The sequence below is a fragment of the Hetaerina americana genome, unplaced genomic scaffold (assembly GCF_022747635.1).
Source record: "Hetaerina americana unplaced genomic scaffold, ioHetAmer1.1.p SCAF_7, whole genome shotgun sequence".
NCBI classification, from domain to species: Eukaryota; Metazoa; Arthropoda; class Insecta; order Odonata; family Calopterygidae; genus Hetaerina; species Hetaerina americana.
Genome location: NW_027287316.1, coordinates 16243782 through 16262569, shown reverse-complemented (window position 1 = coordinate 16262569; position 18788 = coordinate 16243782). Strand labels below are relative to the sequence as shown.

General features: G+C 40.0%; 1 protein-coding gene across 1 annotated transcript in view; it reads right to left on the bottom strand.

Moving 5' to 3' along the window:
* The window catches only part of LOC139696202 (golgin subfamily A member 6-like protein 25), a 94856-nt gene that overhangs the window by 26971 nt on the left and 49097 nt on the right, over positions 1-18788 (bottom strand). The window contains exon 2 of the mRNA XM_071594855.1: positions 3574-3636. Coding sequence (XP_071450956.1) covers positions 3574-3636 — 63 coding nt within the window. The remainder of the gene's footprint in view (positions 1-3573; positions 3637-18788) is intronic.

Genomic DNA, 18788 nt, shown 5'->3' with positions numbered 1-18788 from the left:
TTTTCAATACAAGAAAACGATTTCATTGGTTTTTGAAAAGGAATAAGTCCCTACGATATAGGAGCCGCTCTTTGTTTTTTGATCAAATTTTGTCGTCCTAGGAGTAGTTTTAACAACTATAATTAATAGCCCAAGCTAAATTTGACCATAAAAAGTATCAAGCAAATATTTTGACACGATACTATTATGCCCAATTTTATGCAATGGTGAAAATTAGCATGTAAATGGCTTTCGTAGGCGTAGCTATTACATTACAAATTTATGAAAACTAGAGACACGATTATTAATATATCTCAATTCAGTTTATTTCATTTATGTAATAATACGAAGAAATTTTCCGTTCCATAAAGAGCATGATCCATAAGCTCCTCTTAAAAAATGTCAAAATAGCACTGTCAAGACAACCGATTAAATTTTATGCAGTGTAATTTGGTATTTCATGACCATGTTGTACTGTAACCCTGAGACACGTCAAAAATTCACGTCTAATTTAATATAATGATTGTATTATAAAGGGAAGGACTATTTATGTTTAGCCATCGACATTACAAAGATTCCGCGCGAAAGATCAATCGGAAACACCGGAACCTGGCCAGTGAAACGATAAAATTCGATTCAGTAAAATGACAGATGTTGATTTGTCAGGAACAATTAACAATTGAATGGAGTGACATGAGATCATTAAAATTAAGTCATTTTTCTGATACATTAGCGTAAGCATAATCTTGAAAAGTATTGGCTCGTTTTAGGAATGGGTCGAGCAGTCTCAATAAAATTTTCCGGAGGAACTATGGCCAAAAATAATTTTTTCTACTTCCTCAATAGCCCAATTTAACAATGAGTAATATCTTATCAAAAATGTTTGAAGGCTAGCACCTGCATGTCCCCAAAAGAATATTGACATGTGCACTGTCAAGCCCTGGAAGGGACACGTGATATTATACATGTAAAATAGAAAATTTTTCCATGGTGTCACGTAAAATTTGATGCAGCAGCCAAAATTGGATCCAGTAATTTATCCAAGGTGTAACAACATTGTAAATTTAAGATGTGAGAGTGCATACGTACGTATGAAATAATTATATGAAGTACTTCCAATAACTAACTTCAAAGTTTCTTTCAGACAATTGGCAATTTAATTCACGTGAGCAATAATAAATACATGGCATTTCAAATCTTGACAACAAAGCTATACAATACTATGTATTTTGAAACATAAATAATGGAAGTGATTTACCGAAGTAATGGCAATATCGAATTTCGTAATAAAGTTTCTCCGCGTTTTGAAAAATTGCTCGGCGATCATTCCGGGGATGCCGTAGAATGCGGAGGATCCATCTTCCTCGCCAGTGATTCATGGCTTAAGTTATCTAGTGAAAAAACATCCACCGCAGGTTTGGCCAGATCTAAAGTTTGATTACAACATTTCAAAGCATGAAGAGCGAAGCATTTCTATAAATTACTCTTTGAGAATATCTCAATCTCTTTTTATCTTATTTTCCCCATTTTATTATCATTATCACCAGATATAAATCGGAGGAGGATTGGTTTGCAGCAACTCTTCAAAGTTCCATGTTATCTCCCTCTATCTCTTCATTCCCTCTTAGCTCCTTTCAACTGGCATCTTCTATTGCCAGCTGGTCGAATAGAATGTGCTTGAGGCGTCACCTTGTGGAAGCCGTTCATATCGGAAAAGAAAATACTTTGTTCTTTCATTTATATTTTATTATGCACGACCTTACAAAGTCGTCATCATCACCTGATGACGACATAGTAAGTCGAAACCGAGGTCGTGTTCAATAGAATATATGCGGAAGAACAAAGTGTTTTCTTTTCCGACCAGCTTGTCGTATTTAATCTTCAGATTTATCTCCATTTTCCTTTCAACTATGAACTTCAGTAAACAGAAGTTGCTAAGAAAGTATCCAATTATTTTCTCTCTTACTGCGAGGTTCGTCCATAGGCTTCTCTTTCCACTCTACTTCATTTTTTACTCTTCATTTTACTATCATCGCTCTTCTCTAGAGCCACATATTTCCATCCCCTTTTATCTATTTTTTCTTCTGCCCCAAACATCCACGTCTCACACACCCGTAGAAGATACATTTAAATTTGTAAGCTTCCCCTTTTAAACATAAAAACGGTTGACCTGAAAACATTAACAGCGCTCACCACGCTAAAAAGTGTACATATAGCAAAATATTACCAACATACACACACACACACACACGCAGGAAATGTAAATTCTGAACATAGTGAAATAACATTCTAACGCGGCGGTTAATGTAAAAAAATGGAAATCATGTATCAACAACAACTAGTACATCTTTTGGAGAAAAAAGCGAATTTCAACTACTTACGGTTGAAGCCACATTCGACTTAAGTTTACGAAGAAAAAATGAAATAAATGGGATGCAAATTCAAAAATGCTAAACCATATTGCATGAGCATGTGTCAGTCGATTATATCATTTTCCACCTGTGCGGTACTTAAATAGAGTGTGCAAAGTAAATCTCTCGGATTTCCCTCAAGAGGGAAGAGATAAAAAGCCATGGGAGTATTCGAACAAAATGATTAATGGAACAACGCGCAGGACATCGGACGGGGGAAAGGCAATTCTTTTACGCCGATTCGAAAAAAATATCACCAAGTTACCACAACCAGTTAAACTATTGTGAAGGAGGAAAGACCTATAAACGTTGAAAAATTATATCAATTATGCGATATCCGACCAGAGACAAATGAAAAGAGCGTGACTTGGCGAGGTCGATTGTAGAATCACGAATGCAAATGCATTGCCAACACTGATAACTCGAACAAGTTACTCGGCGAGCTTTCACGGCACCAAGAATAATTCAACGCGAAAAATTAAAACAGCAACCAGAAGCCTACATGACTGCGACGCGTTAAACTGATAATTTTAAAGGTCGTCCTCTTTCCTGAGCATTCGTCAGGAAATAAGGTTGTGTTTTAGCGGGAAAGATGGGCGCACGGAGAAAGAGACCGTGCTCGTGCAGCGAATGAACTTTGCCACCTTTGACGTCACGTCGCCGAGCTTTTCCTATTCCAAGATAGAGTGGCCTCAAATTCCTTTCGTAGTTTTACTGCGTTTTCAACGATGAAACGAAACAAGGCACGTTAATACTGCGACTTTTTGGAGGACTTCCAGACATTTTCCGCATAAATTACTCCTGCCTATACTAAGAATAGCAACGACCTAGGCACTAAAACGTCCATTCCTGAAAATGGCAAACTTTTCAGCACATACATCCAACGGAAACAATTGTCAGATATAACACAAAATTTGACCGATAATCACTAGCCCGTTTTTCGTGGCGGCGGATTCTGACTGGCATGAGAAACAAGTAAATGTATCAGACGGAACAGTTCGAGTAGGATGACCACACTGCGGACGAAAACCAAACGGGGTTTGTAACACTCCCATTCTGTGGCACAAGGAGAAAGAGCTCTTGAAAAATGATAACCTGACGGACACATGTATGCAAAAAAAGTCGCGGCACATAGAACACAGTAAAAGTGGAGGCAAACATACGCATGCAAGCGAATACTCACTCTCTTCATTCTGCAAACGGTAGGCCAACGCGCCATCTTCGTGAACGAGCCACTCCCGACAAACTGGAACGAAAAAAACAGCGGCGTATCTAGTAAAAGCGACTCGGCGGATAGCGGAAGAGACAATGAGAGCGCAGCCAAAGCTCCGCGGAACTCGCAACAATAGAGGAACAGCACATCCACGCATTCCATTCAGCAGGTGGGGACTTTGGCTCCAGTTGGAAGGGGGGGGGGCAGAAAGGGAGGCGTGGGGAGTGGGGGGAACGAGGGGCAAGGATAGGTGTGGAGTGGGGGAAAGGATGATAAGGCGAGTTGAGGGAATGGATGAGATAATGGGGAAGAGTGGGGGATGGGCGGGGTAAGCGGTGGGGTGGGAGAGTGCGTGAGGAGAGGGGAAGGATGTTGGAGGGGCAGGGAGGGGAATGGGGGGAGTGGTACGAGGGGCTGGGCCGAGGTAATGATAATGAACATTCTCATTTGGTAACTCGCGAGAACATGGCACAACGAGCATGAATTGAGGAAAATCAACAGAAATACACTGAAAACTAACCACATTTCATTCAACACTGAAAATAGTTTAAATAAACTCATACAACAGAACACAATAAGAATAACGACATTTCCGTGCAAGGTATGGAAAAACTTGAGTAGTCTTTTGGAAAATGAATTATAATAAGACATTCTTGCTTTAATGATAAGAAACTTACCTGGACATAGTTTTACTGAAATGTCGAAAAATTACTTTTTGGTTTGCACAAAGACATAATGGCCAACATAGGTCAGCACATCACTCTCTAAGATAGTTCTAAGGAATATATTACCGGAATATGGAGAAAATATTGGCACTATTTGAAAAGAATAACGACCATCGAATAATTTTTTTACCTGTGACTAAAGTGCATTAAAACACACACATAATAGATTTTTCCGTAATTACAACTAGACCACTCATGTATTAGCTGAATTATGACGACTAATAACTCTGATATCTTAAAGATTCTAATTAATACTTAAGTGAGATAAATAGATATGGACATGTATTTCAACAATTTTACTCAAATACAAGTACCTATGTATGGAAAGCCGACTCGAGGATATTAACAAAAAACAACTCCTCTAACATGAAAACCTAGTCGGCACAACTCATTATGTAATCTTTGAATTATTTGAATTTAATCTTAAAATATGGCTGCTGAGATGAAGTTTAAAATTTGTCACCAAACGCTTTTTAATAATCATACAGAATGCCCATTCTTAGTTCCGTTTGGATAAAAGTACAAAAACCAAAATAAAATACACCACAGTTCATTCTTCAAAAATATCTTAAACAAAATGAATGAACTTTAATATTTAGGCATAGTTCTTCTTCTCATACAATAGAGGCATGCATTGGAAAGGAACAACTATTTGTTGGAGGGGGGTGAGTAAACGAATACGGATAAACCACGGAATGAGCAACATTACATACTTGACCATAACGCGATTTGGAATATTTCTCCAACAAATGACCACATAAGACTTCATCATGGGTAATTTACCGACTAGAGGGTCGACTCAAGAAAACTTCGCCGCGAATTTCTCAAGATTTTCTCCCGCTCTGGACTCCCAACGGCAACGCCATTTCCTTCTTCAGATCTTAACACTTTCTAAGCCACTTCAACACATCCAAAACGCCTTTTCCCTTCCTCCCTCTCTCCCGTAATCAAACTTTCTGTCTCATATCACGGCCTTCAACATTCTCCCACCACAATCTCTCTTCCATCCACTTTCATCGAATTTCCTTTAACAACTCATTCCACTTTCCCCTTTCGCCAAGCCTATAAAGATTCTTACGTGATTGATTTACTCGCGACGCAGCTCATTTGCACCATTCTTCCCAATCCCACACATTAAAAGCCTCTAAATATGCACTTATCCCTATCATCAAGGACCCAAGTTCGAAAGCATAAACCGCTATTCCCTACACTAAATACTCCGCTAGTGTTTCCTTCACATCTTTATTCAGGATTACCGTCCGATCTCTCTCCTGTGATTTTTTCTTTCACGAGAACAATTAGAAAAAGGGAAATTTACAGCACCAGAGCCCTCGTGAAGTCGCTCAAAATTTAATCTGTTCACAATTATGGTCTCGTATTTGAATGCTCCTCGTATCCTCTCTTATTGCATAGGCAACGAAACTAATGAGAAGACATTTATTGCTTTCTTTCACCTTAATCCACATTTTACTTATTTATACTGTATTGGGGTCAACGATTAAGGCGATCTCCTCGGAGACTGGCTAACTTGAGCTTAATCATCCGCCTATCTTAGCACTTCTAACAACAGCTCACTGTCTATCTTCATTTCTGTTTCAATCCTTCCCGACAACCGTCTTATTCCCGCTATCCCCTCCCATTATCCATTCTCTTACATTTCTTGTGCAAGGTGGTTTGTATCACGTTCCAGATAAGTCGTTGCCTAACCTTCAAGTCTAGTTCTACATGGCAATCTTTCATTAACCTCCATTCAGTCTATTCTCTTCAAGCCCTCACGCGAAGTTTTGAGTTTTGTTTCGTGAAAATAAACCATATCAGTTATTATCTTCTAATTATTTTCGGTTAAGTCGCCTAACAATTTCCGCAGAACATGATAAATTGTGATAAAACAGCTGGAACGGAAAACACACCTGCTCACTTTGGACTTGGGTACGTGGGGTAAACCCTTCAAATCAAGCATCCTGTTGGGTGGTACCTCCAATTATATAAGCCCCTGGCGGCATTTCTGATTAGAGTAGCATTACTGTTAATCGCCACGTCACACACCCCTCAACCTCCAAAAATCCTACATCCCATAGTAAACGGCTATCACATATTGCGCGAAAGACCGAAGTTTCGGGTGACTCTCTAAATACCTAATGTCAGCGAGGAATAAATAATACCCGTCGTATATATCATACACACACACACTCGCGCGCGCGGGGAATTTCATACGTTTTAGTGAAGGTCTCAATTTTAAACGAGATATCACTTAAGAGAACGAATAAAAGTGTTGGATATATTTTTTACTCTCCGACTAGAGAGAAGAAATCCGCTCGGTCATCGTTTGGAGTTAGCATGGGCTTACGTAAGACTCCCGAAGACTTAAAAAGACTTGGCGCATTTGAGAGGGATTTATTCGCACTCCATCCGGACTAACATTCGCCGTACGGTTGGAGGCGGTTGGATGTATCGTGCACGCTTTCCGGGACCGCCATAGCCCGACCCACTTGCCAGCCGGCATGGAAAGAAGGAAGGAGTGAGATAGACGCAGCAATCCCTCCCCCATCTTCTCTAAATGTCCCACTTCGCCCATCTTTCTCATCGCCCTTGGATATTCGGCTAGTTCGAGGCTAGCGCTTTTCTCAATCTTCTTCCTTCGCCTGCGGAACCAAGCGTACGTCGATCGTCGTCACATCGGAAGTCACCCTAAATGTAAACATCTGAGTTCCCTCATTTAAATATTACTGTTTTAAAAAAATAAGCAGCAAACGTGCCACCCGGACATTAAAAAACCCCGGAAATTTCAAGTGAAAACAAAATTTTGCAATAAAAAATATATGTATCAGTTTCCTGAAGCTACTTCCGCGTTGGGTTGCTGGAAATGTTCACGTCGCCCCAAACGGACAAAGCTAAAGAACTATGGCTGGATGTTACTTCCGCTTTACGGACACATGCGAGATGTTCTAGTGATTATCTGGGTGTCTTTTTATTCAAAAGTAAAGTACATATCCGATGTAATACACCAGAAATCTCGAAAAAAATAATTAATGCACAATAAAACGTACACGCGCACATAAAGATGTCCTCACTTGATAAACATTAACACAAACTCGACGAAAAAGTACCAATAAAAGTGTGAGACCAAGGAAGTACACGAGTTGCTCCTAAAATATAGTAAGCGAATCGAAAAACGTCGTTAACCAGCGGCTGGCTGAACAGCAACGGCGTTCCAACGCATGAGGGATCAAACAGGATCATTATGGAAGGAACCTCATAACGTAAGAATTACAAAAGAAGGCAAAGTAATGTTTAAATGGAGCAAGTGACTGGGAGATGTACATAAAACATTGAAGAAATCAAAGGATTTCCAGGAAATTGGATGGGTTGCAGGGACTTTTTCTCGTTTCGCGTGCACTGATTCTAGTCACGGATGCTTTTAACTTATATTTCCAAAAGACAGTTCTGATTAGCAGACGTTCAGTTTAAACTGTAGACTGTTTACCCTAAGCACAGCATTCGAGGCATTAAGCATTCGAGCCAAGGGGAGGTAAAACTTATCTGAATAAATGAAGCCAAGAAAGTGCTTCGGCAGACTCCCGAGTGGGGAGTTATATGCGAGAGCTAGTTCCCCCTTCCTCGCCCTCCATTCCTATTCCAGCAGCGAACTTACGGTATTCTTACTTTGATAGCTTACTTGGCCCCTGACCTCTAGCAGGGAGGGACCCGACAGGACTCGTTTGGACCACGGCAGCACGATATCCTTTGAGACGCGAGCTTCTCATTCGAGCAATACCTCGGATACAACCAGCTGTGCGCCTTGATAACATGCGCTACAAATGTGAAACGAGTCTTAACGATTCATCATTCTTCGTTATTCTCAAGGCAATTATAACGGGAAGCAGCGTCCAATGAAAGAGGAACTCACGGAATTCATGCACTTTACCGAGCGCCGCTATATGCAGTTCATTTCATTTTCTTTTCAATTCTTTCTTTTATTCTACACGAATTCGCACATTAAGAAGGAGGGGGTACACTGGAGAGGGATTGATTCTCAAACGTTCGTTGGTATCAATAAATTAGACTATAAAAGTGAAATCATTATTGGGATTTTTAAATTGTCAACCCGGGCGCAGGATCTTAACTCTGCCTTAGGACGCCAATGAAATTTTCATTTGATTTCCAAGAGGAATTTGAAATTTCTCGAGCATGTTAATTTCCAATCCTTCTGGGAATGCGATTTAATTACTTAAGTCAAAAATATTTTGCGAGGGTCATCCATATTAGCGAGCAAAGCAATCCCATAGAAACATTGGGATGAGTATTCTTATTGGGCACCGTTATAGACGCACGTAAATTTGGAACGGTGAAACAAGATGCATTGCTGTTATTTCTAAATCATCAAGTAACTTCAGCAAGCACCTGACAAGCACAACTAGGGTGACGGCGGTTATTGATTGAGAACGTTGAGAACAGAAATTGAAAAGAGGCCGCAAAAGGGAGTATCATCGTGCCCCACGTGCCGTTTTTGTTTGAGTAACGGAGATTCTTAAAACAGCTAAAACATTTAACGACATAATCCTATCGAACAAACAAACATGATAAAGAAAATCATGGGAACATCAAAACATCCGCCATGATCAGAAAAAACTTCCACCTTATTGTGTGACTAAGCGACTTGTAAATACACATTTTAGGACTTCTTAAAAGATAAACCTTAAATTATTTTTCCACACACAATTTATTATGCTCAACACGACCAGTATTCCGTAAAAGAATTTCTGAGAATCCAAGGCTGTGATGTGCTAAATACATTTAAAGTTATTTCCGTCGAAATATAAAATATTTCCGTTATGTTTCACCAGATACGGTCAACGTTTTCTTAAGAATTGTTTAGAGTACGTTCTATTAGGCAAGTATCAACAAATTTTTGCAGGTGAGTTACAATAACAAAATTGGATTGGCACTAATTTTTTACGAACTTCGGAATTGTACTAATTCATAGGTTTAATAAGACAGTGTTTAACAGGCAGATACGCGAGAAAAAAGTAACAGCTCGCCTTAATTTGATACGACACTAAGTGGGAGAACGCAATGGTGATCACCGAGGAAGGACTGGCTAATATCAACGTAACTGAAGCATTTCCGAAAATGTTTCCTTCATAACTCTCGTGATGGTACGCTTGGGAAAAGAGAGATGGAATCGACGAGTTTGTAAAGAAAATTCGATCTTTTATCGGCACGCCGGCAAACTTCCAGACCCGTCACAACAATCCCTTTCTGGGAGGGGCAAGGAAATGCCGGGAAAATAACAAAAAAGGCAAGGAAGAGGAAAAACACGAGTCTTACGTACGGTATTCCGAGATCTCCACCAACACAGTCTCCTGGAGCGGACTCGTTATGGGAAGAAAAAAGTCGCAAGCAGCTGGGGAATACAAAAAAAAGGAGCGACTAAAAAGTCGAGGATTGTGAGCGCGGTACAAATCCTCTTTGAGCCCACCAACTCCTCTCCTCCAAAGCAGCACGTCCGAGAAGGGCAGCCGCCTCTTTGGGATCGTCTCTTCGAAATGACTACGGAATTGCTACGTCGCCACCTTTGACCCCGTGTTCGAGACAATCCCAGGACCACGTGACGCCAATCATCCCTTTCCCCCTCTCATATGAGTCTATTCCTGGATATTCTACACTCGCATCGGAACGCCCTAAAAGGCCAAGACGTGCGTAAAACAATACAACTAAAGTCATAGTTTTTTTGTCACGGGCCTCATAACTAACTTCCTGTGACAGGAAAGGGTGGTTAAAAAATTCGACAAAACTTACAGCTGAAATGCAATGAGCACACCGTCACTGGAAAGCAGAACAAATTACATTTTAGAAGATCATATTTTGAGATATGGCGCCTCCATTTTATTTTACAATACCGGGAAATCGCGGCAGTTATTTCGTATGACAATATCCGAGTGATCTGACAATGAAAGTATAAAAGCGACGTCTTTAAACCCAACTTCCACGATACCTAGGGAATGGCTTAGACTGTTTCAGACGCATTATACTATCTGAAAAATATTCCATAAACGTGTTATTCTCTAATGTCCACCAGCAAATAAAACCAGCAATTTTCACTTCAATTTTCATCACGTACGTAGAACTCAATGAAAAGTTTGGAGGGACGAATGTGTGCACGTATACATCACATTGCATACATTATAAAATCACTGCCTTTTTAATTAGTTTTGTATAAATTTGTGTCGACAACAGACTCCGCATTATAACGGTTTCAAGATAATTTCCACAAGGTAAAAAAACCAGATTTAATTAACAAGCTTCAGACAAATAAAGTTTTCAAAGTTTGTTATTTTAAAAGATTTTATGAAAGATGGGACGATCCCGGGGGTGCTCTACGTTGGGCGAGACATTTTCTACGCACCGGAATCTTTACCAACCACGTGGATTGTAATTGCGCGCGCTACACGTGTATAAAAGTATACGCGTACAATGAGCATCTTAGTTTTACGAAGGTTAGCAACTGCAGATCTTTCCCATTGCACGCCAATTCCTTTTCCGGGTCACGCTTCTTCTGCTTTAATCTTCCTCAGCGTACTTTCAAGTAATGTCCAAACACTTATACAAAACTTTTATCATGTGGTCTTTACCCTCTTTCATTTCCTTTCCACCTAATGGCGAACCCAGTCCATCCGTTTCTTTTCTATTTTATGCTACTCAATTGCTTGCTCCTCTTCTTAAATTTTCAATTCCTGCTATTTTTCCTACGTGAAGGATAATATTAAATTCACTATTTTTTTAGAAATTGCCGACAGGCTCCGATCATAAAAATGACGACGTTCTTTCCAAAGGGATCCGTTCCAGCCTATTGAACTTATTAGCCAATTTACTCGCACTCTATCACAAAAGGTCACGCGTTCGAAATCTTACTCGGCCATGGGTGCAGTGTTGCCATGATATGTACGCTCTCCTCAAACTTACAAATCTCGAACTCGGCACACCTGGGGGATATTAAAGAGAGTTAGCCTAATGGTAACAATAAGGCTTCATTCGGCATTTTGGTTCATAGAATTCATTATCAATAGGCTAAATATTACATTTTAGAACGAAACAATGTCTCCTAAACCTTCCGGCACCATGTCATCAGCCCCAACTTACTTCACACGGATTGCCATTACCGTTAAGTTCATTCTCTTCCACCAACTCCCAACTCTTGACCAGAATCCACCCACTCGCTACCATCAGCCATCTCTCCTTTCCCGAGTGACAAGAGCCACACCGCCGAAAATGGAGTGGACGTCGGGTCACTCAGTTCGGAAGAGGAGTGGGGCGTTTTTTTCCCATTGCACGTTACATTTAAAAGGTCTTCGAGGAGATCGCTCTTGCGGCAATTCTCAGAATTAAGCGGAGTCGCACGTGACTGCGATTTGAAATTGAATCTTGATCAAGGGAACGCTTATGCCTTTTCGTCCATACTTTGAATTAAATGAACAAATTTGACAGGATATTGACTGTATTAATGCGTAATGCCTTAACGCCACAGTGACCATTTCAAAACTTGATAACAGAGTGGGATTGCAGACAAAATTGGTGATGGATTGGTCTGGCTTGAACCAACGGTGGTAAGCTTTTAACGCTATGATCAGTGATTGGTGTGTAAAATAGTTACGTATGCATCATTTTAAATTTGAAAGGGACAACAATAACAGGTTCAAGAAGAAATTTTTGCAAAAAATTAACTTTCAACGTGGTACTTAACTAATGAATTTATGCGGCGTGTAAAATTAAAGTTACTTTTCCTGTTTCTTTAACAAGCAGCGCAAAGTGCAGAGGTAAGGTATCTCCTAATTTGGGAAACTTTTATTTTTTTACAAAATTTTTAGAAGAGTGAAACCTGATTTTTGAACACCATAAAATAACGGATAACTGCTTCAATCGGCGATGAGGTTCAAATAAACGAGAAAATATTTTTTCCGGGCCAGAACACTGAACATGCATACGGTACCAATACGCAATGAATACGCGGCAAAAAGTGTGCGTGAGTTACAGTTTTTGTACAGTAATGCAAACATTCCCACTTCCGACCCACATTTCCAGCCAAAGGTTGCATGAACTTCAGAGTAAGACAACGGTGTTCCAACCTACACGTCGTTCCTTATAAGGGGACGATGAATCAGAATGTGCAAGTAAGGTTCGCCAACTAAAAGGCATACTCTTTGAGTTACACAAATTCGCAAATGGAACAATTTGCTTTAGAATGTCTACAAGTTTCATCGTTATTCGTAAGAGCACGAGGGGAAATTAATTTTCAATCCCATGTCTAATCAAGTCCGAAAACATCCGTAAAAATTAATGCAATTTTGTTTTCGTGATTATTTCTGCGCTATGCCGTGTATATGTATTTACGGACCGAGTGTTGCGTCAATCAGGCATCTTAATATCTTAAGACATCGTAAAATGATTAGCATAGTTGTAGATGCAATGAAATGACTCACACTGACATAAAGTAGATGTACGCCAATTGTACAATTGCAAGACATATACAATCGCAATTAATCGCCTCACGCTACTTACTCGCATTTCAAACTTTAAAGATAAGAAATGAGACTTTTAGGTCGTGATTTTACACGCCCTTTTTCTATCAGTTGAAAAGGTCGTGCAATGCGATTTCACCGAATGAAATGCCCATATCAGGCCCCTGAAGCGAAGGCGGGATTGCATTCCACCGAGAGGTACCGAAACACGAAGTCGTGACGAGGTATATGGTCATGGTATTGGGAAACGCGCTTCAGCAAAAACATGAAGCACCTAAAGTCCACCTCTCCATTGCATAAAGGATTCAAGAGCGACTATTAGACCAACTCTAAGTACGGTCACACGAAAATCGGATTATATTTCACATGTGAAATCATCTTCATGGGTAATAAACCCAGGGATTAGTAAATGCCAGCTCGCAGAGCTATTCTATTACCTGCAATCTTTTGACTTCTTCATAGCCATTTAGGTTGACGTCTTTCTTCATCTGATTCAGGTAACTCACGACCATTATTTCCCTCGTATGTTTTCTACACTCGTGGACTCAAGTGAACTTTCGTGCCTTAGGAGGTGCCCAGTTAGTTCCACTCGATTTTGGAGGCCTCCGCAGCCATCTCTCTTCGTCCACTCTTTTAAATCTTCCTTCGACCTCTTCATTCTCTCATTACTCAGCTTCTCTTCATCATCATTCTGCAGCACCGCTTTTCCATCACTTTCACTCCTTTTTCCTTTGCCGTCCTTAAGAGTCCAAAGGTATTGCGAGTATTAACGAATCCCTTCCTCAAGTCTAAATGTATACTTTACGCCCTCATCAGTGGTTCCTTTTGACAGAATTCTTCTTCTTCGCTTTAGCTATTCTTCTTAAAGCCTCCTCCTAGCTTTTTTTGTAGTAATATTGATATTTAGATACCAACATTTATAAATTTCAGATTAGAAAATTAACGCAGTCTGTTTTAGGTAACATATTTCCCCGAAAAATTATTTCCTGCCATTTATTGCCTAAGCCACTTATGAGAAAAGATATTTGAAAAACCCGCGTCGGAATTCTAGAATTGCGTATACGCAGTGGCCGCATTCTTCCAAATGGAGCTTTAAGGCGTACGACGCAGTATTTTAGAATCTAGAACTACGAAATGAACACATCGGCAACGAACTTTTTGTCGATTTCAAACACAGATTCTCAGGATATCAATGTACTGCATTAAATTCCGCTCAATGATCTTGTTCTCTGCAAGTATTTAATTTCTCCTGATTTTTCAATACTCTCCCACTCAATTTTCCGGCGTCTCCACAACATGCCGCAAAAAATTACCGGAAGCCTATTGATATTTTTAGTTCTCCGATACCGCCATCTCCCGGTCTGATGCAAAGATAAAGCTCTCGGTGAAGCCAACAAAAAGTTGGGGCCCAACCATTATCACCAATGCTCCTATCCTACCGGTGGATCAGGCTGACCGATGGGCAGGCAGTCCAATATGTTGAAAGGCTCTCCCGGTGAGGTTTCGCTCTCTCGGTCGTCCTTTAGTGAATCAGCCTGCGTGAATACATTCGCATCTGTTGCCAGCACTCGACTGGAAATCCGCTCACATGGCAGATCCCTAAATTTCGTAAACATGAGTAAAAGTGACATGTACGTACCTAGAGCATAAATGGGACATGTTTGCCAAATCGACTGATTCATCTGTTAAGCAGACGCAGAAGTGTGAGAAATACGATTGCTACGACACAGCAAATTCTATACTGATGTTTAACCCATTCCTCATCAACTATGTAGATTATTTCATTATATGTGTTTTTATTGGTTGTATTAGATGTGGCTTCCACAAGAAAAATGACTACACTGAATCTTGTGGCTGACTCCTTTGCAAAACTTGTCTTTCGTTTCTTCATTCTAAAGGCGAGGAAACAAGCCCAAAGTAGGATTACTGTTAATTTCTTCTCCTCAGCGATTTCGATTTTTCTAAAGGTCGACATGAACAAAGTCGACTAAAACAAAATGTTTTCATCTATGAAAAAGATAAGTCGCCATATTCGAATCGACATATTATTAACTACAGTCTACCATTCAAAGTAGGTATCTGATGGACACAGGGAATAAGCACTGCTTCGCTTCTGAACCCCGATGAATACAATAATAAATATCCTAACACCCTTCATTGCAATACACCATTTTCTGACGCACATGCTTCCTGTCTCCATCACTCCCTCCACGGCTGCTCTTTTCATGTCTCCACCTCGTTCACCCAAAATCCTCCATTTTACACCACAGCATACAATATTCAAATAACGTTCAATGAATAATGCATCCATTTTCCTATATCCTTCGAATTTCTCACAACAACCTCCTACCCCTCCGTATAAAGAACTTAGTTTTTCATTTCATTTCATCAATTTTAATGTTTTTTTTAATCCTCTACCCCACAGAAATCTCCAAAGCCTCCAATCTAAGCTTATTCTCTTGCCTAAAGGATCACTTCTCCGAGTCGTGAAAAACTATGCCTATAATATCAAAGTGTTCAATAATCTTTTCTTTGCATCTTTACATAGGGCCCTTGTCATTAATTGTCTTTTCCATGGCTTCTTTGCCTAAAACGAATTTTCTTTAAACTAGTTTACCACTTTGGGCGATTTAGTCTACATCACTGCTATGCGAAATGATCTGCCTGGTCTACTAACCGAAAAATCAAACAGTAAGATTCATAGGGACGTAAAACCACTGAGGTTATTTGAGCAGATACGTACATAGGTTGATAATCACGGACCAGTTTTCTATGAGGGAGAAATCCACCACTATTGTATACGGCCCGAAATCGGTTTGATTGGTAATGGTGGCATTAACTTGATATTAAGCCCAATACGGCGAGTGAATTTCACATATCTGGGTAGGAAGGACCAGTTCCTTTCCCTGCGCCGCCTGAGGTTTCCCAGAAAAATCACACGGCTTAGGTGAAGTTGAGGGTCCCCAGAGGCACCACTCTGGTCCTCCGGTAAGTAGCCCAACGCACAAATGATAAGAATACCTGGCACCCAAGAGGGAAATACGAAGAAAAATTTCTCCCTGGGATCAAACCAATCCTAATTTAATGGTGCTGGGACGTCATTGCTCAACGTTATGTTTCGACTCTACCTGCAAATACCAGTAAAAAATTACAAGTAAACAAGGTGTTACGGCGACACACTACCTACCTACACCACCAGGCCCCCAAAAAATTTGGAAAAAACACTAATAGTCCTCATAAAAATACATTTGCGACTACAAACAGAAAAGTACAACAATATGATGCTTACCAAAAGAAGTAATTAGTTGATTGGATACATTCACATTTGGCGAAACGACTTATTTTGATGCTTGGTAGTCAAACTTAGGGTTGGAATCAGATAATTAAAAATGATTGCAAATTATACCGACACTCGGAGAATCGAGAACAATTACTGGTAGAAGAAACGAAGAGCAGAAAGGAAAAAAGGAAAAAGAAAGGGAATTCTTCATTTTTCTTTAAATTAAGAAATTACACGGGGTTCGAGTGGGTAGACTCGCCTGCAAGGTTAAAAGGATGAGCTTAATTCGTTATCAGTAGTTCGGCCTCAGAATTTAAGAATACAGCACACCCCTAAGAACCCATCCGCTCTAACAAAAGACTACATCCTCTTCAGTACACCGTCTCAAGGGGCGTTCGGACGGAACCACTCGCCATCGAAAAAAAATCCCTCTTTTAAAAGAGGCAAAGTATAGAACACGTACACAAAAGCAAGGAACTTCCCCTGGGGTCCTCGTGGAGAAAAAGAGGAAGCAGATAATGAAGTGAAGGCCGGAAAGAAAACGCTGGGGAATACCCCCCCGCCCTCCCGAACCGAGGTCAATGCTATTGGCGGCAGCGTGCGCATTCCATGAGGGCGGTGGTAGTGGGCGATGAAATCTCTTACGGAGAGAAAAAAATCGGAAAGAAGTAGAAGAATAAAAAAGGAGGAAAGGACGAGAATAGGAACATCTGAAACGAAAAATCCCATGGAAAGATGAGGAAAAAAGAGAATCTCGAGATAATGTTCGCATGCAGAACTCGCCAATGATGACGGTGATACGATCACCTCCACGGCCACTTTACATATCTGGGAGAAGCCATTTGCAACGCATTTCCTCTTTTTCCCAACATAACAATCGCTCTAGCATTTTCTTTCGCACGATAGATACGAGAGCGCGACCTTAAACACACTGTTTAAGTTAGAACAGTATGCGGAGCGGGAGCTTATCCTAAAGCCAATGGCAAAAACCGACATGCTATAAACAGTGAGAACCGTATCACTGCTACAGACCGATAGTATAAGTGTCCATAATGACATGAAATTGCCGATTGAAAAAAATCCCATAAAGAAATTACCGTATTGATGACACTACGTTACATTTACTACGAGGATGATTACACACAATTTTATTTTGACAGCACTTAAGTATAATTTTGACCCATTTAATAAATAACTCAAGGCAGCCTTAGCTCGTACTATTGGTGTTATTAACAGGAAGGAAGAAAAAAAAGTATTCCAGGAACTATCCAAACAGTTTCAAGGTTGGAGAAGAAAATATACTTTGAAAATAATGAAATCGTTCACTACAGCCACTGAATAAATCAGGAGTCGAAAAAATCATTATACTGGAATACGCTAGAAGTTTACTAGCAAAATGAGATTCACGAAATAGCCTCATTATTTGTATAGTCCCTGTTATTTATCTTTATTGCTATAATGTTAACGTCATTGATTTACACATTTTCATAAGCTTAACAATTTCGACTATAATCAATAAAAATAAATAGTTTATCGTTATACAAGTTTCGTAATCCAAATCATACTTGTATTATAATAGCTACATTGTTTCATGGCATTTCCCGGCGAGTTATTTGATTCAAGTTGCCCCGAAAGGATGATTTTGATAAGTATAAGACCGTATTGAGATAAAAAAACCAGCACAAACAAACAAAATTGCCACTCCTTGGGTAAATGGTAAACTCCCTGGTGGGTTTGGAATGAGCCAAGTTTTAGATCAAGAGCGAAAGCGAAGAGTGAACAAGGGATAAACGGGAAACAAAAAGCCGCATGCCATTCCTCGCATGCGTAAGGTATGAAGTGCACCGAAGGAATTTCGAAAAATAAATGACTATCCCTCGACGTCGGGCGACGCGAGGGGAAAATGGTAGGGAGAAGAGGGCGTAGCAGAAGGGGGAGAGTGAGTGAGAGGTCGGGAGTGGGAGGTACATGAGGTCAGCAACACTCAGGACGAGAACGGCGTCAGCTGTTCAGCTGCCGAAGGGGCAACGGAGGAGGAGATGAGGATCCATCTAAATGAACCTACGGCCGATGATGTCCTAAATACAAAAAAACTTACTTTTAATAATGACGGCAGTAGGGAAAAACTCGGTTCTTGTCTATGTCGAACGATAAATTGAAAGAAAAGGAATAAAATATAGCATAGACTACGTCACTCGTACAAATGACAGGCTGGCCACAAGATCAGTGATTTCTAACTCACGATTTTTAAGGCCGAAAATCAAAGTTTAGAGTTTCAAGGGGGTTTGGTTATCAGACGACTAATTTTTAATCATAATTTTTAATTTTTCACGAAGACCTGAATTTTAACGGTAAAAATCATCAAGTAATTCATTTCCACCCAATTGATATCTGATAATTTGTTTATTTAGGAAAAACTGGTCTGGATTATATTGCTGGCGTCCATTCCTCCCTCGACTAAGAGTTCAACGATTACATAATGCATATCTATATCAGCAATAAGGTAACAATAATGTTTTATTGATAAAAGCTGACGGCTTAATACAGGTGGTAAACGATATTGTGGGCAATCTGAATGGCCATTATTAATAAGAGTTTCATTAAGATCAAATGACAAAAATGCGACGGGAGAATTCTGAGATTACCACATTTCATATTATTATT